The sequence below is a fragment of the Artibeus jamaicensis genome, unplaced genomic scaffold, assembly GCF_021234435.1.
Source record: "Artibeus jamaicensis isolate MK-2021 breed Jamaican fruit bat unplaced genomic scaffold, CSHL_Jam_final contig_3126, whole genome shotgun sequence".
In the NCBI taxonomy this organism is placed as follows: domain Eukaryota; kingdom Metazoa; phylum Chordata; class Mammalia; order Chiroptera; family Phyllostomidae; genus Artibeus; species Artibeus jamaicensis.
Window position 1 is genome coordinate 20,804,433 of NW_026521723.1, and position 24,440 is coordinate 20,828,872.

General features: G+C 37.6%; 1 protein-coding gene across 7 annotated transcripts in view; it reads right to left on the minus strand.

Annotated features, from left to right (window-relative positions):
* Positions 1–4,251: 4,251 nt before the first annotated feature.
* Positions 4,252–24,440, minus strand: part of CCDC14 (coiled-coil domain containing 14) — a 48,005-nt gene continuing 27,816 nt past the window's right edge. For 3 of the 7 annotated variants that reach the window (XM_053663095.1, XM_053663094.1, XM_053663096.1), the window contains 4 exons: positions 19,257–19,339; positions 17,162–17,380; positions 16,954–17,086; positions 4,252–5,265 (listed from right to left, as the gene is read on the minus strand). In XM_053663095.1, the coding sequence (XP_053519070.1) occupies positions 4,332–5,265; positions 16,954–17,086; positions 17,162–17,380; positions 19,257–19,339 (1,369 nt within the window). In that variant the 3' untranslated portion in view covers positions 4,252–4,331. Of the gene's footprint in view, positions 5,266–16,953; positions 17,087–17,161; positions 17,381–19,252; positions 19,340–24,440 lie in introns of those variants that run through there. The other 4 variants (XM_053663100.1, XM_053663097.1, XM_053663101.1 and 1 more) reach the window with 4 other exon arrangements.

Below are 24,440 nucleotides of genomic sequence, written 5' to 3' on the forward strand. Positions count from 1 at the left end.
CCATGGGAAAACTCGGTCTGAAGGTCTGGCTACTGCCCACCAGTTCACTTCTGTAGGTTTTCCATACAGAGCTGAGTCACATTTGGAACACTGAAACAAACCAGTCCCCTACAAGAGAGAAGCATCAGTGTGAGAGAAAAACATCGATTGCTTGTATCTTGTACATGCCTAAAGTGGGGATCAAACCCGCAACCAAGGTATGTGCCCTGACTGGGAATCGAACCCACAACCATTTGGTCTACAGGACAATGCTCCAACCAACTGAGCCACATTGGTCAGGGCTCAGTCTAATTCTTTTCACCCTTCTTTATGGCCTTTAAGATATGGTTTCAAGAACACTTTCTGTTTGTAGTAAATTTGGGCTCCTCCTTTCAAGATACTTGAAGCCACTTGTTTGGTCAGAACCTGTCTTAGAGAAACTGCTGATTTCTAGGCGGACAGGACCTGGGCCCCCAAGCTGTCCTAACATGATGCCACTCAACACTGAGAATGACAATGTGAATATCTGAAAATGAAATGCAATAATATATGATGGCTAAAGATAGCGAATTCATCTCTGTCCAGTTTTAAATAATTTAAAATTATAATCTACCAGTATTCTGCTTGATAACATCACATCACGTCTCGAGCTCAATGCTCAGTGCTGGATTTAAATTTTAAGACATTAACAAACTGGAGGACATCAAACAAGGACAAGCATGATGCCGAGGGCTCTTTAAATGTTGTCTTAAGTCAGATTGTTCATTGTCCTCCAGTCTTCCAATCTTTGCCGACATTTACCCCTCCCACAAATTAGTGAGATAGGCTGGTGGGATAGATTATCCTTGCACTAGTGACATAGTTAAAAATGTTTCTGTCCTATCTCCTGTCCTAAATATTTAACAATCTGTGGCCTCTCCTCATAATAAGAAATAGTGTGCAAATGTTTGCTAAACAAAAGTGAATTTTGTTTCAGAAGTAAGTAAAAGGAATCAAGAATAAAAGCTACAGGGCAGCTAATGCAAGTTTAGATGTGCATTAAAAAGCTATAAAAGAAGCTGTTGCATGAATTTACCAACACCAGGAGAAAACCAAGTGAAGCCTAGGAGACCATTTGTCAGAAATATAGTTAGGCCTAACAAGTCATTAACTGCCTATTATATGATAGACACCAAGTGTCACAGTGGGTGTCAAAGATGAATAAATACTGGTCCCTGCCCTTAAGAAGCATAAAGGGTAGGAAAGTTGACAAACTGATACCTGCATCAGTAGAGGTATATACAAGGTACAGATGTACCTTGTATAGGTACTTGTATAAGTAGAGGTATATATATACAAGGTACCAGGAGTTTGAAGAATGAGTAAGAATTTGTCAGGAGGCTGGACAAAAGAGTGGTCCAGGCAAAAAGAATATACATGATGCGCTTGGCATCTTACCAGTAGTAGGTATCGATGTAGAACAGACTCCTTCTTTGGGTATGAGGTAGATGACTTCTAACGTCCTTTTGAAAACTCAACTTGCAAGCCAAGCCCTTCAGAGGTACATAAAATCTTACCATTTCTCTCTCTCTTTTTTTTTTCTTATTGCTGTGCAAGTATAGTTTTCTCTTCTAATAATTCTCTGGGAAGTCCTACTTCAGGCCAAATGCTTTAAATAAAATGGTACCCAGTACTCTATAATTGGTATACTAAAACAGTGAGGTGTGACAGTTGTCAAACTCATTTGTTTAAGCAATTCTGAGCAGAGAAATTTTAGAATTAAAAGGGTTGAAAAATGATAGCTGGCAAATCAAATTTATGTTTATTTATTGGCGAGCTTAAATTCTAAACTTCTAAACTTAATTTTTGAGAAACAGCCTCTTATCCTAATAACTAAAACTTAAGCCAATTTTGTCATTCTTTGTCCTCTAACCATTTTCCTTCACCATACTTATTCCATGTTCCTTTTCTTATGTCCTGCTGTAATGTCAGCTCCTTACGGGCAGAGATTATCTGTCTTGCTCATTGTATTCTCTGAGCCCAGACTAGAACCTGGCACATATTAGAGCTTCCACTTAACTCATTTGTTGAATGAATCTTTAGCTGGAGCGATGGCCCCCACAATATGAGCACTAGATACATACTTCGTAAGATGTGATTTGGCTGCATGCCCTTTCTATCTAACCAGGCCTTGTAATTCTGCTCTGTTCTCCATGCAGTTTAAGCAGATCTTCTTAACTTTTTCAACACTTGACACAAATGCCACCATGAGTGAAAGGTAAAGATTCCTGGAAGATTTGCTAAACTGCAAGGGTGGTTGGAGTCAGGGAAGAATGTGTACCAAGTAACTTGTCTAGTTTCTTTAGTCCTGCCCTTGGTCAAACAGAATCAGCTTCTGTCATCTTCAGTGGTAGTCACAAATACTAAATCTGTTGTAAATTTTCTGTACTACCACCACAGACCAGATACAAGGACAGGAGAACAGTGACGAAATGCTGAAAGATGGTTCTTTTCCATTCTACACCCAGTATCTACCAGGAGATACTGAATCACACTGGCAGAGGTCAGGGGATACTCCACATATGCTTCTCTCACTCTGGGACAAATGAAAGGACTGTGAGAAGGCTGTGATTTGGGACTAGACAGACCCTCTGAGACTCAGATGAGGTCATTTACATTGACTCCTGGTTGTGAAGATGTAGAGAAGGCTGCTGAAAGGTCACTCTCTCCTTATCCCACTCTCCACTTACAGTACTGTTATCAAGACTAAATTTGGAATTTGTTGACTTGGAACTTGACTAAGAACTTGATTTTTCATTTTAGCCCTGGCTGGTATAGCTCAATGGATTGAGCGCGGGCCTGTGAAGCAAAGGGTCGATGGTTCGATTCCCAGTCAGGGCACATGCCTGGGTTGCAGGCCAGGTCTCCAGTGGGGGACACATGAGAGGCAACCACACATTGATGTTTCTCTCCCACTTCTTCTCCTTCCCTTTCCCCTCTAAAAATAAATAAATAAAATATTTTTTTAAAAGAACTTGATTTTTCATTTGGTCACTCAAAGTGACCAAATTGAAAACACTGGAATCCCCTCTGATTTCCCCATCTCCTTCATTTTCTAGTAAATCACCAAGCCTACAGAAATTTTTCCATTTGTCTCTTTTTTTGTTGCCTAAGGCTTATTAATTTATGTCTGGACTACTGTAACAGCTTTCTATGTGGTCTCCATTCTCTCTCTCTCCTCTAATCCTTGCTGTTTACCATCACTATGCAATTTTAAGAACACGCTATTTCATCTGGTGGTCCTCAATTAAAATACAAAAGCACCACCACAACCAAAAATACCCCAACACCAGTGACATCACGTTTAATCATTACACCTCGGCCTGGAGCTTTTAACATTCTACACTTTGACCCCAACTCTTCTTAATGTGTTATCATCTATTAATATTACCATTATATATAATATTGACTTCTCTATTTTAGTCAGGTTAGTGTGCTTACCATCCTCTTAATACCCCACTCAACCAGCCCCCACATTTTGTGATACTGTTTATGGGGTCAACATTTTGAGGACACTCATAGGATTATTCAAAGCCTATACATTCTTTGAGTAAAAATGAAGCTTCTTCTTTTCTAGGTTCCCCCTTCCACGTTTTGGCTTTCCCCTTCCCTAAACTTCTATGAAACGCAATGTCTCTTCCATTTTGTTAGGGTCATATTCCACCTTGAAATTTAACTGAACTCTTATGTTTCTATGCTATATGACCTTAAATATGCATTCAGGATAAAGGTAAATAGAAGTGCCAAAGCTTTAAGAAACCATATGCTAACTTAGGATGTTACCTGTATTTTAGTAGACCACTTAATTTTTTTAAGAGGTGGAGTACTTCCATCTCAAAGGTTCATACAGCTCACCTAAAACACTAGCCTATAGCAGAGAATCCCATATAAGAAACACAATGCTATTAAAAAAACAAAAAGGAATCCTAAATGAGAAACTCTAGTTTGAATATAGTAAACTGTACCCAGGGACTCACTTCCAATTATCCTTAAGAGAATTGTTCCAACCTGCACCCTTCACCCAGCAGGGTAATAAGAGAACTGAAATTGATAAGTACTAAAATGAAATATTACTTATACTATTTCCCTAGTTATCTAAAACTTTCTTCTCTCAGCAAATGTAAATTTAAGAGGACCTATTTTTATAAGCTCCACAGTATCAATATATTCCAATAATAAATTTATGATTAAATTTATTTTTTCACACATAATTAATATAGAACATCATTCCTCTATACAAAAATTTAAAATATGTAGTCAATGTACCCAAGTTCTATTCTTAAAAACAGATGCTCATTTGTTTTCTCCTGAGCTCACTTCTCTAGAACACCGGACCTTAAGGATTCCTGGAGCCTCGCGATGTTGGCATCCAGTGCTGCAAGGCCATTTCGGAAGTCTTGTTCATCACGAGAAGTGAATGTTGAAAAAGAAGAGATGCTCCAGTCAGACGTCAAGTCTGAGTTTAAAAAGCTACCATCACAGACAGTACTACTGTTCACTTGAAAGCTGCCGCTCTGACGAGTGGAGGGGCCGTGACATGCGGCCGGCTCCTGTGGCCCTGCAGTGGCAGCAGAGATCTTGCAGATGGCTTCCTTTATTTCCTTGAGGAGCCGCTTGTCCTCCATTTCAGCTGTTGTGGGAAGTTTCTCACGTGCATCTTCTACTTCCTTTTTGGAAGAACAAACTCCGGGTGCACACGACCTGCTTTCTTTTTCTGAGACAGGTGCACTGCTGCTGGGCAGCGGTGGTGGACTTACACTGACCTGTGGCTGGGGGGATAATCTCTTAGATAGTGGTGATTTCCTTTTAGAAGTACTTCTGGCAAACGGAATATAAATGGTATTATCCAGATTGCAGTCACCTTCTATTAACATCGTAATTTTGCTCTCCTCATCAGAATCCTGTTTTGGAAGGGTACAAATGATTCCAGGGGCCGATGCTTCCTCCACACTCCTGGGGTCCCCATGTTGAGGGCCTTTGGAAGGCAGAGCGTTTTCACAGGGCCTGTCTGGCACTACGTTCTCCTCACTGTTGGTTTCAGAAAGTGGCTCTGAATGAATAAAAGAGGGATCTGTGCCTAACTTGTTTAGGTAGCTCATTATGGAAATTTGAGCAGGGATCGGGTCATGCTGAGGTTGTTTTTCATAAATTTTCAGAAGTGATTTGGTAAGATTATTCCCAGGCTTGCAGCGAGCAGTGTCCATACTAAGATCTGAGAGAAGCTTTGCCATACTGCTCTGTAAAGTTCTGTTAGAAAGAAATTTAGTACATTAGCTTGTTTACCCATTTCTTCCATTTACTTATATATGCCTCACCTTTAAAAGAAAGGATGAGAGGCAAGTGCCTGGTGTTTAATATGGGGAAAAGCAACTAGAAGCACAGTAGTATAGAATATGCTATGAAACAGTAAATTAAAATAATAAATGATGAAAGACCTTGGTGTGCATCAATTCTAATATTATGTCTAAAAATAGGGGCTTGGAAATTTTTTCTCTTATGATATGGAGATGCTTTATTCCTGAGAATCATTGCAAAATGGTGAACACACTACTCATCTGAGAGTGGATGCTGTTAGTAATTAAGTTACTAATCTCTATTGCAAATATATATTCAAAAGCTACTGGAGTAATACTAGAGAAAAAAGAATGGTTAGAACATTACCTGGCATAAATCAGTATATATAACAACCAGGTATCAGGGAAAATGTGGTTTAAGGAAAACCACACAGTGTTTGAAGTCAGACAAAAAATCAATGCAATCCTAACACTGTCGCTAGCTGTAATCTGGGACAAGTCACTCAACTTTTCTGAATCTCAAGTTCTTCAACTGCAAAAGGAAGATAACCTACTTTAGAATTACAGTGAATATTAAATAAGATAAAATAATAAAATATAAGGATAATGTGCTTAATAGTTTCAGGCTAAACGGTTGTTCCTTTAATGGCAGCTTTTATTAGTAGTCCTATTAAAGCCATTTTATACTAAGTCTATTTGAATTCAATGACATTATGTTCATATTGATGAGAAATATACCAACTTAGACTTCTTGTCAAGATGGCAGGGTAGGCAGACATGGCTTGATTCTTCACACAATCACATCAAAATTATAACTAAAATATAGAACAATCATCACTCAGAATTGTTAGGAATCTGGCTGAGTGGAAGTATGAAAACTACAGGATTAAAGAAACCGCATCCAACCAGACTGGTAGGAGGGGGGCAGATGCAGAACGAACAGGTCTCTCACGCACTTGTGGTGAATAAAAATTTGGGAGGGATATCTCAGGAGCAAGAAGTCTCAGCTCCATAGCAGGCACCCCAGCCCAGGGTTCTAGTGCCAAGAAGATAAGTCCCCACTACTTCTAGCTGGGATTGAGTCAGTGGAAGAAACTGTTGGAACCTCAAGCGGTCCACTTAAAAAACCCACACTTGGACTTACCTACTCAGACTCACTCCCTCTGAGCTCCAGCACCCAGGCAGCAGCTTCAAGCCCCACTCGCATACTGGGAGAAGCTGAAGTGTCTTACATCCGGGCAAGCAGAAGCCATCGTCCCCTTTCTGTGTCCTTCTCATGCAGAGCCATGGAACCAGCATGCTGATGCCATATTTGAGACTCCGTCAACCTCGCTAACACGGCCTGACTTACCTTGAAGATCCCCAGAAACTCCACCCCACGCAATTTACTAGCCAACCCAAGCTGATATGCCATACGAATAGCTGGTCTTGGCTCACATGACACAACTTCCTAAATCCTCTCAAACAAGCAACAATTGGCTTCAGTGAGTCCTAGGCCCGGCACAAGCAACAGCCAGCCTACATTAATAGCTTGGATTCGCCTAAGAATCTCCAAGCCCAGCACAAGTAGCAGCAATCTCAGATTGCTTTATAGTTCAGGAAGGGCAGCCCCCAAGGAAAACAAAGGTGGGGGCTGACCTTGGCTTGCAACATTGGGGAAACTCCACTTCCAGTGCACTAAGTGGACAGCCACAGACCACGCTGGAGCACCACCACCCTGTCCCTACACAGACAATCCTCCATGGAGGGTAGAGGTTGGTAGTAAGTGATCACAGCCAATCCTTGAAGCTACTGGCCTGGGTAAATCCCTCTCATTGATCTGCCAACAGCAACCAACAGGGATGTAGAGAGGGATCTACATCCCTCTTCAATACAAGAGGAGGGTGTACTCAGTCCACACAAAGGATGCACCTTGAATACCGAGCTTGAGTGGTAGGGGAGGCTGTGCCACTGGACCCAACAGGACACCTACTACATTAGGCCACAATACCATGACATGGAGTCAAAGCAGCTCTACCTAATACACAGAAACAAACAAGGAGGCTGCCAAAACAGGGGCACAAAGAAACATGGCCCAAATGAAACAAAAGTTCAAACCTCCAGAAAAAAGAGCTACTGGTAAAAGAAATGGAGATAAAGAATCTATCCAATGCAGAGTTCAAAACACTGGTTATAAGAATGCTCAACAAACTTAGTGAGGATCCCAACAGCATAATAAAACATCCAGTCAGAAACAAAGGATTTACTAATTGAAATAAAGAACAATTTACAGGAAAATAATAGTAGAGTGGATGAAGCTGAGAATCAAATTGGTATTTTGACACATAAGAAAACAAAAAACAACCAATAAAAACAAAAGAAGAAAAAAGAATACAAAAAAGTGAGGGCGGTATAAGTAGCTTCTGGGACTACTTCAAGAGAGCCAACATTCACATTAATAGGTGTCAGAGGGAGAAGAGAAAGAGCAAGAAAGGAGAAATCTATCTGAAAAAAAAAAAGAAAGAAAACTTCCCCAATTTAGTGAAGAAAAAAGACATGCAAGTCCAGGAAGCACAGAGAATCCCAAACAAGTTGGACTCAAAGAGGACCATAGCAAGAAACATCACAATTAAAATGAAAAGGGTTAAGATGCAGAGAGAATATTACAAGCAGCAAGAGATAAACAGTGTTACCTACAAAGGAGTTTCCATAAGACTGTCAACTGATTTATCAAAAGAAACCTTGCAGGCAAGAAGGGGCTGGAAAGAAGTATTCAAAGTATTATTGAAAGTATTATTATTCAAAGTCTTCAAAGAAGTATTCAACGTGAAAAGCAAGGACCTACAATCAAGATTACTTTATCCAGCAAAGCTATCATTTAGAATGGAAGGGCAGATAAAGTGCTTCCAGACAAGGTAAAGTTAAAAGAGTTCATCATCACCATTATTATATGAAATGTTAAAGGGACTTACTTAAGAAAAAGAGGATCAAAACTATGAACATAAATGACAACAAATACAACTATCAACAACTGAATCGAAAAAACAAATTAAGCAACCAACTAGAACAAGAACAGAATCATAGGCATGGGGATCACTTGGAGGATTATCTGCTGGGTGGGGAGGGGGAGAAAAGGGAAAATGGTGCAGGGATCAAAAAAGCATTGTTGGTAGGAACAAAACAGACAAGGGGAGTTTAAGAATAGTACAGGAAAGGAAGAAGCCAAAGAACTTAAACACATGTCCCATGGACATGAACTAAGGCAGGGAGGGAGTGCTGGAAGAAAGAGGAGTATCGGGCAGAAAGAGGCAAAGGGAAAAATACTGGGACAACTGGCACAGCATTATCAATAAAATGTACTTAAAACACACACACACACCAATGTAAAAAAAGATTAAAAGGACATCAACAAGTAATTTTAAATGATTACAACTAACCAATAAGGATGTTTTAAAAGTTCAACTGTTGGCCCTGGCTGGGTAGCTCAGTTGGTTAGAGCTTCCCAATACACCAAAATTGCAGGTTTGATCCTGGGTCAGGGCATGAACACATAAAAAAGTGGAATAAGAAATTGATATTTCTTTCCATCAAATCAGCTTTTCAAAAGTTCAACTTTTAATCAGAGAAATTAAAAATTTTAATGTGATTTTTTTTTGCCTATCAAATTATCATGGTAAAATAAAAATGACATTTGTTATAGAAGATTGTAGAGGCAGGTGCTACTAGTGTACAATGGTATGACTCTTCTGGAGAACATACTGGCAATACATCAGAGGATTTGGATATCCCACACATTTTGACCCACCAATTTGCACTTCCAGGAATTTATCCTACTGATATAACTATATGCAACAGGCTGTAACCAAAGATATATTTACAAAAACACAATTTATAATAAAAAAAATAGATGGACTTAACCTTTTTATCTTTAAGTATAATGGACTGATTTAGGTAAATTATGGTAGAACTACATCACAGACATTCATTCTTTACAATAACGAATATCAATGGGGAAATGTTCAGGAGGTTAAGTTAAAAAGAACAGGCTAACAGTAATCAAACCAGTCTGATACTGGCATAAGAAAAGACACATAGATCAACGGAACAGAATAGAGAGCCCATAAATGAACCCAAGACTCGATGGTTAATTAATATTCAACAAAGGGGGCAGGAGCATAAAATGAAGTAAAATTAGCCTCTTCAACAAATGGTGTTGGAAGATCTGGACAGCTAAATGAAAAAAAATGAAATGACCACCAACTTATACCATACATAAAAATAAACTCAAGATGGATAAAAGACTTAAATATAAGTTGTGAGCCCATAAAAGTAGAGGAGAACATAGTCAGGAAAATCTCAGATATTCCATATTTTCACTGATATGTCCCCTAGAGCCAGGGACATAAAGGAAGAAATAAGCAAATGGGATCTCATCAGAATAAAAACCTTCTGCACAGCTAAAGAAAACAGCATTAAAAGGAAAAGGGAAACAACAGTATGGGAAAACATATTTGCCAAAAATACCTCGGAAAAGGGTTTGATCTCCAAAATATATAAAGAACTCATACAACTCCACCCCAGAAGACAAACAATCCAATTAAAAAATGGGCAAAGGACCTGAACAGACACTTCTACAAGGAGGACATACAGAAAGCCTAGAGACATATGAAAGGATGATCAGCATCACTAGCCATCAGAGAGATGCAAATTGAAACCACAATGAAATAAGCACTTCACACTGGTCTGAATGGCCATCATAAACAAATCAACAAACAACAAGTACCGGTGAGGCTGTAGAGAGAAGGGAACCCTAGTGCACTATTGGCGGGAATGCAGACTGATGCAGCCACTGAAGAAAACAGTATGGAATTTCCTCAGAAAACTAAAACTGGAACTGCCTTTAGACCCGGCAATTCCACTGCTGGGACTATACCCTAAGAGTTCTGACACACCAATTCAAAGAACCTATGCACTCCAGTGTTCATAGCAGCACAATCTACAATAGCCAAGTGTTGGAAGCAACCTAAGTGCTCATAGGTAAATGAGTGGATAAAAAAACTATGGTACATTTACACAATGGAATTCTATGCAGCAGAAAGAGAGAAGGAGCTCTTGCCCTTTGTGATAGCATGGATGGATCTGGAGAGCATTATGATAAGTTAAATAAGGCAGTTGGTGAAAGACAAATACCACATGATCTCACCTGTAAGTGGAACCTAATCAACAAAACAAACAAAATATAACCAGTGGCCCTGAAACTAAGAACAAACTGACAGTAACCAGAGGGGAAGTGGGAAGGGATAGCAGAGGGGAAGAGAGGAAGGGTTGTCAAGGACTATGTGTAAAGGACACATGGACAAAGCTAAAGGGGGGTGGGATTAAGGGTGGGAGGTGAGGATGGCTGTAGTTGGGGGAGTCAGTCATGGGGGGAAAATGGAGACAACTATATTTGAATAACAATAAAATAAATAAATTAAAAAAAAATGAAATAATAAAGTTTTTTAAAAAGAAAAGAGAACAGGCTATAAGTAACATGCACACAATATGATTTTTGTAAAAACAGTCATACACACCTAAAAACACTCAAAGAAAATCTTTATACTAAATAGTTAGCAATGATTATGTCTCTGGATACAGAATAGGTATCCATTCTGTATATATCCATTCTTTTTTCTTCTACAAAAGAAAAAAAGTACTTTTTCCAACATGGCTTACACTCTCAGCTTAAACATGCTCTATTTTGAGTTCTGACTGCTTTTCAAATGGCAATGGCTTCTGCCATTCTTTCTCCTGCCATACCTCTTCCAAGAAGATGAGTTATTATTAAAAGAAAAAAATGCTATAGGAACATATCTTTAAAGGACTACTAAAATGAGTAATGACCCACTTATTGATTCAATCAGAACTGCATACTGATTGAACCAGTAAATTTTGAAATTTTTATTTTTATTTATTTTTGGAAAAGGAATACATAATTATGGTGAGGATTCTTCAGACTTAAATAAAAATGTTATCTTTGGTGTAGGGGAAAATCGGTGATCAAGAAAGGAAGGAAGGGACAATAACATTAATAACAGCTTAGTCTGTGGAAATTAATGTCGACGAGTAAGCTTCTGATGTATGAACAAAATGTGACTCATCACTGTCTCTAAAATTAAAAGAAAAATCTCTGTAATTAAAGAAATGAAATACATCAAAATTTTAAAACACCTAAACAGCTACAAAGTGACTATATTTGTGTTTGGGTTAAATGGGGGACAGCTGAATACACTGATTTTCAGTGCTTAGATAACTTCATGAGACATGCAAGGTTCTTCCTTGGCTAGTTATAAAAATATGCTCATTTAGATAACTGTCAGCTCTGAGAAGATTTAGTACTTCTTTACTGAAAATATATTAATTTCCCTACATTTTAATGGTTTTATAATATGTGTTACAGTAAAATCTAAAAAAATTATAAAGATACATTTCAAAATCACTGAAGGCTGGAGGAGAGAGATGTAGAGGGGGATATTGTTTAGAACTTGTATGCGTATCTGCCAGTTCCATTATCCCTCCCCAAAAAGTCTGAGAAAGGCACCCGGAAATTTTGTGCAATATCTTTACTAAGAGATTTTTAAAAAACATACAAAAGACATACACCTATCTGACTGAGGTACATTATTGTAGGGAAGAGGAATGAGGTAGATTAATGTGAAGATTTATTTCTCTATATTGTTGGATGTTCCTAATTTGCCTTTTAATATCAAAGTAAAATGAAAGTGGTCACAGTGGCTAGCTATAGTACTGGAGATGTTCCTAATTAATAGGATTACGTAGGGTGTCACCAAACATATTATATAAATAACCAACATGGATGAATTTAGATACGATTAAGTTCAAAGACAGATTTCTTGGGTTTTGCTTTTTAAAGAACAAAACAAATATTGTCATCAATGGGTACACGTACTTGAATTTTGAAGCTGTCACTCAATCTTCAGAAAATGTGAGAGTGGTACTAACCCTTAAATCAGACATTGTGCTAAGCCAGCCCACAAACAACTCTACAATCATTTACAGTTCATCTAACAGAGCAACTGGCAGTCATAAGGCAGAATTCACAGCAGCACAAAAATGAAAGGTCCTTGACAACAACAAAAAAACACTGACAGGAAAATTCTTAAGAGTCTTAAGAAAAGGAAAACAAAACACCTAAATACTGAATTCTTTACAGAGTCTTTTCTAAGAGCATATAATATATAATAATAAGCTTTTTCAGTTTCTATGCTTCTATGTTAGGGTAAATGTTAGGAAATGGGAGATATTCCAACCAAGATGGAGGCATAGGTAGAAGCCCTTTGCTTCCTTGCACAACCAAAAGGGGGAAAACAACCAAGCTAAAATCAATAAACACCAGAGGCACCAGAAAATCAGACCACATGGAACTCAAAAAAACAAGGAATTAAAGAAAAAATCAACAGAACAACCAGATCAGTAAGGTGGCAGACCATATGAGCCAGCTCAGAAAAACTGGGGCAAGGTGGAGGACCAGATGGGCAGGCAGAGATGGCTGAAAACAAAACTGAGACTCGGAGGTGGCTGTGGACTATGGTGGTTGCTGTGGTGGGAGGAACTCCCATTGTCATGAAATCCTTGGAAAGTAGAAAGTCAGCTACAGAGGAGGAGGCAACCTGCATTGTTCCCTCTCTGGCCCCTCTCCCACAGGCAGCCTTGCAGTGCACCAAGGAGGGTTGCCCTGCCCTGGTAAATACCTAGGGACCTGCCCCCTCCAACTTACCAGATGCACCAAGACAAAGAAATATGACCCAAATGAAAGAACAGAGCAAAACTTCAGAAAGAAAACTAAGCAAGGAGGAGATAGCCAACCTATCTGATGGAGAAGTTAATCAAAATCGTAATCAAAATGCTCCCACATCTGATTGAGTTAGATAAAAAATGAAAAAACAAAAAAAAGATATCCAGAATGAAATAAAGCAAAATATTCATGGAACCAACAGTGACAGGAAGGAAACCAGTACTCAGAGCAACAATTTGGAACAAAAGGGAAAAATAAACATCCAACTGGAACAGAATGAATAAACAAGAATTTGAAACAGTGAAGAGAGACTTACAAACCTCTGGGACAACCAGAAACGTTCCAATTTCCAAATTGTAGGGGTGTCAGAAGGAGAACAACAACAGCAAGAAATTGAAAACTTATTTGAACAAATAATAAAAGAAAAACTTCCCCAATCTGGTGAAGGAAATAGACTTCTGGGAAGTCCAGGAAGCCCACAGAGTCCCAAAGAAGATGGACCCAAGGAAGCACACACTGAGGCACATCATGATTACATTACCCAAGATTAAAGATAAGGAGAGGATCTTAAAGGCAGAAAGAGAAAAGGAGACAGTTACCTACAAAGGAGTTCCCATAAGGCAAGCTATCAGCTGATTTCTCAAAAGAAACCTTGAAGGAAAGAAGGGGCTGGAAAAAAGTATTCCAAGTCATGAAAGGCAAAGACCTACATCCAAGATTGCTCTATCCAGCAAAGCTATCATTTAGAATGGAAGGGCAGATAAAGTGCTTCCCAGATAAGGTCAAGTTAAAGAAGTTCATCATCACCAAGACCTTATTATATGAAATGTTAAAGGGACTTATCTAAGAAAAAGAAGATAAAAAAAATCAACAATAAAATGACAATAAACTCACAACTATCAACAAATGAACCTAAAAGAAAAGAAAAACAATGAAAACAAAAACTAAGCAAACAATAGGACAAGAACAGAATCAGAGAAATGGACATCACATGGAGATATTTCAGTGGGGAGGGGGAAGAGAGGAATAGGCGGTAAAATGTACAGGGAAGAAGAAGCATAATTGGTAGGCATAAAATAGACGGGGAGAGATAAAAATAGTATAGGAAACAGGACTCAAAGAACTTACATGTACAACCTGTGGACATGAACTAAGGTGGAGACTGCTGGAGGTTTGGGTGGCAGGGCAGAGGGGGATAAAAGGGAAAATTGTAGTAGCATAATCAATATAAAATACTTTTAAAATATAAATGAATGAATGAATAAATAAAATGGCTCCAGTTGCAAGCAAATCTTTCTTCATTCCTAACAGATGCTGGAAAAGGCAGACTGTCTACTTCAAAAGAATATGCGGGTACAAAGGTATCTTCTACAAAGGCAGAAAAACCTCTCAATAATGAGTCATCTTCTCTCCAAGAGAAGCTGTCCTTTCAAAGCAGTAAGCAAAGCTGAAGAGGGAATCCAAAATCTTGGCTCAGGTCCTAGCTTAGGCACCAACTAGCTATGAAAGTCAGGTAAGTTCCTTCATTTGGGGGGCTTCCATTTATGCTAACTTCTGGAATAATTATACTGTCATTTATTTTGAAACTATTCTTACACTTTTATTAATTTTCTTCGCAAATGTACCATCCATGTTAAATAGTTTTCAGTCCATTTTATCCTTTAAAAAGATGTTATCTCTGTACAAAGCACTAGAAAACGTTTTGTTGCTTGGTGATATGTCACTTTATATAGGTGATCACAAAGTCATACATACATATTCAGAACATAATATACAGTAAATGTTGTTTAAATAAGTGAATAAGCAAATAAATCTATCCATTTATCCATCCATCTCCCAGGCTTAGGCTAAGCTGAAAAATGCTAAGGTTTAGGCATGGAGACGTTTACAAGGGATAAACTATTTCATCTCAGGCCATGACATGTGCAAGACTGAAAGAAAACAGGCCTGGGAACTAAGAGATGTGAGTTCTAGTCCCAGCCCTGTCACTTATTAATATTTAGATTCCATGGTCCCAGTTGTCTCCACCCATGAAAATACTGATCTTAAAATCTTCCTTCCATAGATGAGGACAAATAAAACAATACATATGGAAGAGAGGGGACTTTTTAAAAAAATCAGCTTCTGATTTCATGCCCATAAAGAAGTTGGACTTTGTGCTATGATAAAGAACAAATGGTGAGAAGAAAAGGAAACTTCCAGGGACCAGGTCCTCTGCTTCATTTTCTGCTTGGGGCTGAGAATCAAGCACCTTAGAAGCGTGGAGATGCTCCCAGTAACCCCCAAGTGACCACAAACGGACCTTGGCCATGTTGACTTGAGGTCCTGTTACACTTTCCCAAATTGGCCATATACCATATATACTTCATTTTTAAGTTTAGTGAGACATAGTTTATATAGTATATTTAATATACCTTTCAAAAACATACAACTTAATATTCTTTAGTATTTCATAGAGGTGGACAACCATCACCTCTATCTAGTTTCAGAACATTTTCATCACCTTAAAAAGGAAGTCTATACCCATTAGCAGTTACTCCCTATTCTTCCCCTCTTTCCTCAGCCCTTGGCAACCATTAATCTACTTTTTATTTCCATGAATTTCCCTATTCTGGACATTTCATACAAATGGATTCACAGGATATGTTGCCTTTTGTGACTGGCTTCTTTTACCATAAATACTTGATAACAACTGAGTTTTCACTCAAAAAGTATTTTCAGAAGAGATGTTTTTTCTTAGGAAACCTTATAAAGACTTTCTTGAGAACGGAAATTCTCTCAATTACTTTACTTTGGATGAGAGTGGTATAAGCCAACATTTTACAAACACTGAATAAAGCCTAATTAATTATAGCACTATGTGGAAATAAGCAGTGTCTTTTATTTTTCCCACTGTTAATAATGTTTGAATGAAATTACTCTTTGAAATATGAAAGTAGACCGAAAGCAGTATTTCTATGCTAACATAGCTTATATAAAATGATCTGAAATGTTTGCAGAACTAAATTGATACATTAAATATTATATATATATTACTATTTTACCTATTTTCCTTAAAGTTTATGATTCAAAATGGATCCTCTGATTTCAAATACAAAAGAGACTGTTTGATATTCAGGATGGCTTTATATTTGGAACTATGAACTTCCAGAATCATTCAAAGGCATGGTCAGATGTGAAGATATTCAGGCCTAAAATAACTGACTTCTCTTCTGAAATCTTAAAAAGCACTTGAAAATCCCATTCTTAGCAAATACTTAAAGAGAAAACTAAACTTTGTAAGTATATATCATACGAAATTGGATAAGGTGATTTTGAGTAAAGCCTTGTTCAAGAATGTAGGAATCTTAAGGGGAGCTGCCAACTCTTTCATTTTACTGTTGAACGAGGCTCAATGAGTCTAAATGACATACCCAAGATCTTATGGCATGAGGGCTTCGTATGGTGAGGGCTTAGTATGGTAAGGGCTTCTCCTGTTACTTCTTTGTCCCACTATCAGCCCTATTCATGTCTCCATTTGACAGCTAAACTTACAGAGATTTATAACTTGATTAAATTCATATAGCTAAAACATGGTAGAGCTGGGATTCCACTCAGGTCTCTCTAGCTGTAGAGCAAGACAGCTCTTAACCTGTTTGCTAAACAAGGCTTTACCTCATCAGAGCCCTTTTCCTGGAATCACATGGTTTTAAAAAGCATTGATCAGTTTCAAAGTTTCTAAATTAATAATTGGGCCAGAATAAAAAATAGCAGAAATTAGCAAAAACACTGACAAAATAAGGGGGAAAGAGAGCAGGTCTAAAATGATGTCAAAGTTCATAGGTATACCTATTAGAAGGAGTAAGTTACTCAAATGTTCAATATTACCTCGTTAAGTCTCTCAGTCGAGTCACCTCGGCATCACGCTGACGTAATGTTATTCCCAATATCTGATTTTCCTTTTCAGTAGCTGCTAACTTAAACTGGCAGCTCCTCACATTGACTAAGGCTTCCTCCAATTCTAAAACAACAAGTGAGTTTCAGTTTCCTTATTCATTTTAAAAAATGTGACCATAACTACAGCTCAAATACATACCAATTTTAATTCTAGTTGTTTCAATGTCGAATTGCTGTTTATTTTCAAGTATAGTTTGATCTTTCTCTTTAAATATATCAGCAAATTTTTTGTTTTCATCTTTCTGATTTTCTATCACTTTTAAAAGCTCTTCATTTTTACTTTGTAGTAATTCCTGGCTCTTTAGTGACTCCTGTAATTGATTCTGCAGTGACTTATTCAATGATTGAAGGGAAAACACTGTAAGACAAAAGAGAGACAATTTAAAAATATTTTTTAATTGTTTCCCCAATTAAAAAAATGACAAACCTAGAAAAAAGCTGTTTTTAAAAAAGGAAAGGCTTAACTTTTTTTTATTTTGCTTAACAATTATATGCTTGAACAGTTTTATGTTAATACTAAACTTCTTTTTAAAAACTGTTTGGCAGAAGTCATGCCTTTCTTGTCAGTTGATATTCTGGATATTAAAAAATATTTTAATGAAAGAGTAATGCATGCACAAATTTTTAAAAATCCAATACCAATGATACCAATGACTCTCAATGAAGAGTCTGACACCCACTCTACCTCCACATCCCCCCCTAGAGGCAATTGCTATTAAATTTGGTATTAAATCTTTCTGGAAAATACTTTGGCATAAAATAAATATTTATGCCAAATGAATGAATAATGAATCATACTATAGCATACCTATAGTTTCTAACCTTGCCTTTTTTCTCCCATAGGATTTTATGTATTAGCACAGAGCTATCACATTTCTTTTAGTGGCTATAAAATTATATGACAGCATCCACTTAAAAGAAGCAGCCTTGAGTGAAGGCTTACTATGGCTGAGGCGCTGCAGGAGAATCCCGCCACATAGTGGTGAACAACAGAGACATGCCCCCTGCTCTCATGAATCTGGTAATAAGCATGTAATCACACGTAGCAATAAATGCTCTGAAGCGAACAATACATAAATGAGTAGAGAATAAAAAGGGATAAGCTAGTTAGAATGGGAACCACTGACCTTCTCACCTTTTATCTTGTCCTCCTATCTCCCTCTCATCCTTTGTACACCCATCATTTATTCAGAATGGGATCACAACATTCTTTTCCAAAATTACACTGGTGAGGCTGAACACTTTTCTGATGCATGTTCTGTTCGGTGCTCATATTTTTCTTATTCCAAATAATAAGAAACTGAGCCTTTGTCATATCATATAATACAAAAAGGTCCCTATTTCGTTGATACATTTTGAATGTATCTATAATTTTGCTGTGCAGAAAATAAAAAAAATTTCCAGGATCTATTTTAGCATTCTTTCCTTCGTGGAATCTGAGTTTTTGTCAGGCTTATGAAAAGTTTCCAAAATACAAAAAATAATAATAAGTTCTCATCTTTTCCTCTAGTACTATTAGTTTTTTTCTTTCATTTGAAGCTCTGTGATCCATAAGAATGATATGGCAATATCTATCAAAACTGCAACCATATACCCAATGATTCATCAATTCTACTGTTACAATCTGTAAAAATGGTAATACATGTGCACAAAGACATACACGCAAGATTTTCACTGTAGCACTGCTTGCATTGGGAAAATGGGGAAAGTATCTCAATATGTATCAACAGAGGACTTTAAATACATTATGATATAAGCACATAAGCAGAATATCCAAGTAGTTCTTAAAACAGAAACATATTCATGTATTTTGCTAGAGAAAAATAACACAACATGTTAAGTGAATAATGCAAGCTTCAGAAGAATATATACTGTACAAATCTCATTTTAAAAAAGAAAAGTACTTACATAGTTCTAGTATTGCCTGTTTTATCTTAGGTACTCAGTAACTATTTGTAAAATAAATGAATTATATATTAACAGAGGATATGTGAAAGAAAATACAGTTTTTTTTTAACAGAAATAGGAATACATTATTGGGACATGACATCATGGATTTTTAATTTTTGTTTCTGTACTATTTTAAATTTTAATAAGTATAATTCCTCTTTTTTTAATTTTTGATTAAAATGAAAGTCCACTTAAGACAAAGTAATTAAGAAAGCTCAATTCTTTATCAATATTTCCAAAACCACAAAGAATTTCACATCAGCTCTTAAAGTTCTTTTACCTACATTCGAGACTGCATTCCTGAGAACCAGATGCCTTTTTAGTTTTTCCTTGTTCTCTAAGCTGCTGGTTCAAAATTCTCAACTGCCTAAAAATAATAAAGAAATATAAATATGAATGCAAGAATCCCAAGCTCATTTAACAGTGTACATTTGACAGTCTGTTATAAGAGACAACACAAATGCTGGCACCCAGGAAGAGAGCAGAAGCCCATCTCATCCCCAAAGACAAAAAACCAACTGAACAAAGTCTCACTATCACTATTATTTACAGACCTATTAAAAGGCTAACTTCCCTGATTTTTCCCTTCCTTTTTTATTCTCTTATCTTTTCAGTGATTTCCTTATTATTCCTCTTTCATTTCCTATCTCTTCTTCTGTCTGTCTTTTCATTACTGTAGTGATGATCTGGTTTTTAAAAGACCTGTCATAACTATGATCTAGAATGCCTACAGGGACTGACTGCTGTCAGGCATCTATCTGCTTGGTTTGTCACACACTGATAAAACTGGGAAGCAAACCTCTGCTTCCGATAATTTCTATATTGAATGGAAAAGTTAATGACCTGTTTACTAAGTAAAGAGAATGCTCATAGGCAGCAACTTTCCCTACACATGAACTTCACAATATAGAGATGCTTCACAAATATGAACACACAAAAGGAACCACAAATGTTTCCTTTCCTTCTAAGAAGTTAATACTAAATAAAGGTTATCTCTAGTATCTTTCCAGAATTTTTGTTAATGAATCTAAAGTATCAATTTTGTTACTGAATCACATCATTTATGTGTATAAATTCCAGATGGATTAAAGAACTAAACATAAAATATACAAACAAAACCATCTATACAAGTTTTAGGTAGAAATCTACATAATCCTGAAGTGGGGAAGGCATTCCAAAGCAAGACTCAAAATCTAGCAAGTATCAAGGGAAAGAATGAAGGATTTAACTGTATCAAAATTTGAAACTTGTTCTAGAATTAACAGTCTGGAAGAAAATACCTTCCACATATATAACAAAGAAAGGTCCATACATTTAAAGCGATCCTACAAATCAGTAAGAAAGGCAGTAAAAAGTGATCAAAGATAAGAATGGGCAATTCACATAAGATACAGACACAGCCTGTAAGCATGTGAAAAATGCTTGGCCTCACTAGTATAAAGAAATGCTAGTTTAAGACAAGAGATATTTTGTGGCCAGAGGAATAGTAAAAACAAACGGAAATAACAATACTTGGTGAGGGAAATGTGGTGTACGGCACCGAATTATCTCAACTGGTGGGAGGCAATTGGTATAATAGTCACTTCGGATGGCAATTTGGCAGTATCCAACAAAATGTAAAACTGTCTCATAACCTTTGACAGAATAATTCTAACCAAATAGCTGTATATATGCAAAATGTCTGCAATCTTGTAACATACAAGGATGTTCATAATGGCAATATTTAATGATGAGAAGTTGGAAACAACTTAAAATGCTACAGTATTATAGTATATCCATGCTAAGAAATACTAACATGCGTATTTAAAAAAAGAGACAGAGACAGCCATATGTACTGACATGGAAAGATCTCCAAATTACATTAGGAAGTGGGGGAAAAAAATCCACAGCCGTGGCCCCAAACCTCCCTCCTCTCTACCACCAACCGACCATGGACACCACCGCATTTCCGCCTGAGCTCCACCTCCGGTCTCCCCCACCGCCACCCTGGTTGGCGGAAAATTATCTTCCATGAATCCACTCCCCGGTGCCAAAAAGGCTGGGGACCGCTGATTTACAGCACAACAGCATGATATAATTTCACCTTGGGTGAAATGATAACTTATCCTTAACAGAATTATGCTTTTCTAAAGTTTCCCCTTTATAACAAAGAGGGGAGATCTAGAAAAGGCAGTGCAGACTGGTAATCCATAACTGCAAATGGAACACTCGTGATATTGTCTAGAAAAAGAGCAGGCACTGAGGCCCTCCTATAACCCAAGTATCTGATAGAAGCTTTGCTTGACAATCTTTTTGTGTGTCCCTGGTTAGATTTTTCTCTCCTCTTCCACAACATAGCCAATTTAAACTTTTCATCACTCATTATAAACCTCTCACCCCTACCCTCCTCTTCTCAGTATGATACTTTCATATTTTCACTAAAAATAACATGGTTTTGGCACAAAAATCTGTTACCTTTCTGTACAAGTGTATCCATATGTATACTAATCCTCGCTTCTTTCTTCTAGTCTTAGAAAAAGAGAGCCTCGTCAACTCCCTGGACCCCATCTTTTCCTATGCCCTAAAGCACAAGTGGCAAACACAGGTGGCGGGCCAAATCCGGCCCTCCACCTTGTTTTATCCCACTGACACCTTGTTTCTACCCAGCGGCAGTGCAAAGGTCCTTGCCCCTAGTTAAGGAGTAGTTACATTTATACAGTCCTAAAATCGCATCTGGCCCTTTGAAAGGCAACTGTGAAGCTGATGTTGCCCCCGATGAAAATGAGTTTGACACTGGTGCCATTAGTACTGCTCTTATTCCACTCCTTTTATCTTTTCCACCTGCAGCTTCTCCTGCTTTACTGGCTCATGTGCCTGAGCTAAGAAATATAATAAACTGTTCTCATATTTAAGAAAACATTTCCTCCAACCTAACCATTAACTAACTGTACCACTAACTACTCTTCTTCACTCTCATTCTCAGCATTCAAGGTCAGGCTTTCATAAAATGACACATGATTTTCAAAAACTAAGTAACAAAAGAGAATTTTTAAAGAAAAGAATAGTTATGAATGCTTTTTCAAAATATTAGGAATTATATTTAAGTATGCTTGATTTTAACGAAGGAAAAGAACTGACATTTAGGCAAATATTTCTTTTTAGTTCATTCTTTTTAAATATATCTTTATCAAGATAAAACTGATCTACAATAAACTATAATTTATATATATATAATTTGATAAGCTTTGACATACAATATGTGAAGCCATCATCACAACTAAGATATTTCTCATCTCTTAAAATGTCTTCATGCCCCACTTCACAACATTCTTTACAATCACTAATTTATAGATGACTTTGCATTTTCTAGAATTTTGTATTATTCCTTTATGCAATATACAATTATATTATAAATGGAATCATACAGTACATATACTTTTAGCCTGGCTACTTCCACTCAGAATAATGACCTTAGATTTATCCATGCTATCACATGTACCAATAGTTCCTTCCTGTTCATTGTTGAGTGATATTCTACTGTATGGTACTGACAAACATTTGGGTTGTTTCCTATGAACATTCAAAACAAGTACATAGCTCTCACTTCTAAGTAAAACCCTAGGAGTGGGATGACTGCATCGTATGGTACCATTAATGTCTAAGGAGCTGAAAACTGTTTTCCAAAGTAATTGTACCATTTTGTGTTCCCACTAGTAAGTTGTGAAAGTTTCAGTTCCTCCACATTCACACTAACATTTTTAATTTTGATGAAGTCCAACGTTTGTCTTCTACTTATATTTTTGTTATATTTAAAAAATCTTTCTCAACCCAAGATCAGTAAGATTTTCTCCTGTTTTCTTCTATCAGTTCTGTAGATTTACCTTGTCTATTAAGATCTGAGATTTATTTCAAGCTAATATTTGTATAGTAGGTGGTAAAAAAATGTTTAATAGTATGGCTCTCCAGGAGGTCCAAGATGGAGGCAGAGTAGATAGAAGGTACACTCACCTCCCAGAACCAAACTGGAATCACAGCGAAAATATAGAGCAATCAACCTGAATAACAAGCTGAAGACTAGCTGAAGAGAAGTTCTATAACTAAGAATTTACATAAGAAGCAATGTGAAGACTGGTAGGAAGGGCAGAGATGCAAAAGGGGGTGGCCCTCCAAAGGTTCCCCCTGAAAAGCCAAGCTCACCAGCTGAGAGCAATCAGAGCCAACCACATATCTGACTATGAAAACCAGGAGGGTTTCTGTTTGTTTGCTTTCTATTTTGTTCATTATGCTAATACAGTTGTCCCATTCTTTTTTCTCCCCTTTATCTTCCTCTGCCCCATACCCCCATTCCCTCCAGCGTTCCCTCCCACTTAGTTCGTGTCCACCATGGGTCACGCATATAAGATCTTTGGCTTCTCCATTTCCTATAATATTCTTAATATCCCCTTGTCTATATTGTACGTACCAATCATGCTTCTTATTCCCTGCACCTTTTCCTCCACTCTCCCCCTGCACCCCATCTCCACTGATAACCCTCCGTGTGATCTCCATTTCCATGATTCTGTTCCTGTTCTAGTTGTTTGCTTAGTTTTTTGTTCTAGGTTCGGTTGTTAATAACTGAGTTTGTTGTCATGTTACTGTTCATATTTTTTAATCTTCTTTTTCTTACATAAGTCTCTTTAAAATTTCATATAATAAGGGCTTGGTGATGATGAACTCCTTTAACTTGACCTTATCTGGGAAGCGCTTTATCTGCCCTTCCATTCTAAATGATAGCTTTGCTGGATAGAGTAACCTTGGATGTAGGTCCTTGCCTTTCATAACTTCAAATATTTCTTTCCAGCCCCTTCTTGCCTACAAGGTTTGTTTTGAGAAATCAGCTGATAGTCTAATGGGAACTCCTTTGTAGATGACTGTCCCCTTATCTCTTGCTGCTTCTAGGATTCTCTCATCTTTAATCTTGGGTAATTTAATTATGACATGTCTCACTGTGTTCCTCTTTGGGACTCCCTGAGCTTTGGGACTCCCTGACTTGTATGTCCATTTCCTTTGCCCGATTGGGGAAGTTTTCCTTCACTATTTTTTCAATAATCAGCAGGGATTCTGTCTGCCAGGGAGGAGCAACAGTCTGCTAGAGAGACACAGGAGCCCACTTAAAGGGCCAACACACAAAATCTCATTCACAGCCACTTACCCCAGGATCCAGTGGGATGGGGGAGGGTGGAGTAGACTAGAGTTGTGTGAGGAGAGACTGGTGCTTGTGGCTCTGGGGAGAGAGCTGAAGGGATAGCTACCAGGATTCCTGGGCTGAGTCATTTCCCATACTGCAGACACCATCTTCCTAGGGAGAACACTCCTTTCCATATGGCATCAGCCTGGGGGAATGCAGCAGCCCCAACCTCTGGATCCCTGTCACCCACCCTTGCAGAGCTTGTGCTCTGCTGAGGAGTCAGCTGCCCGGGCCAGGGTGTAGCAGTGTGGGAAAACTCAGG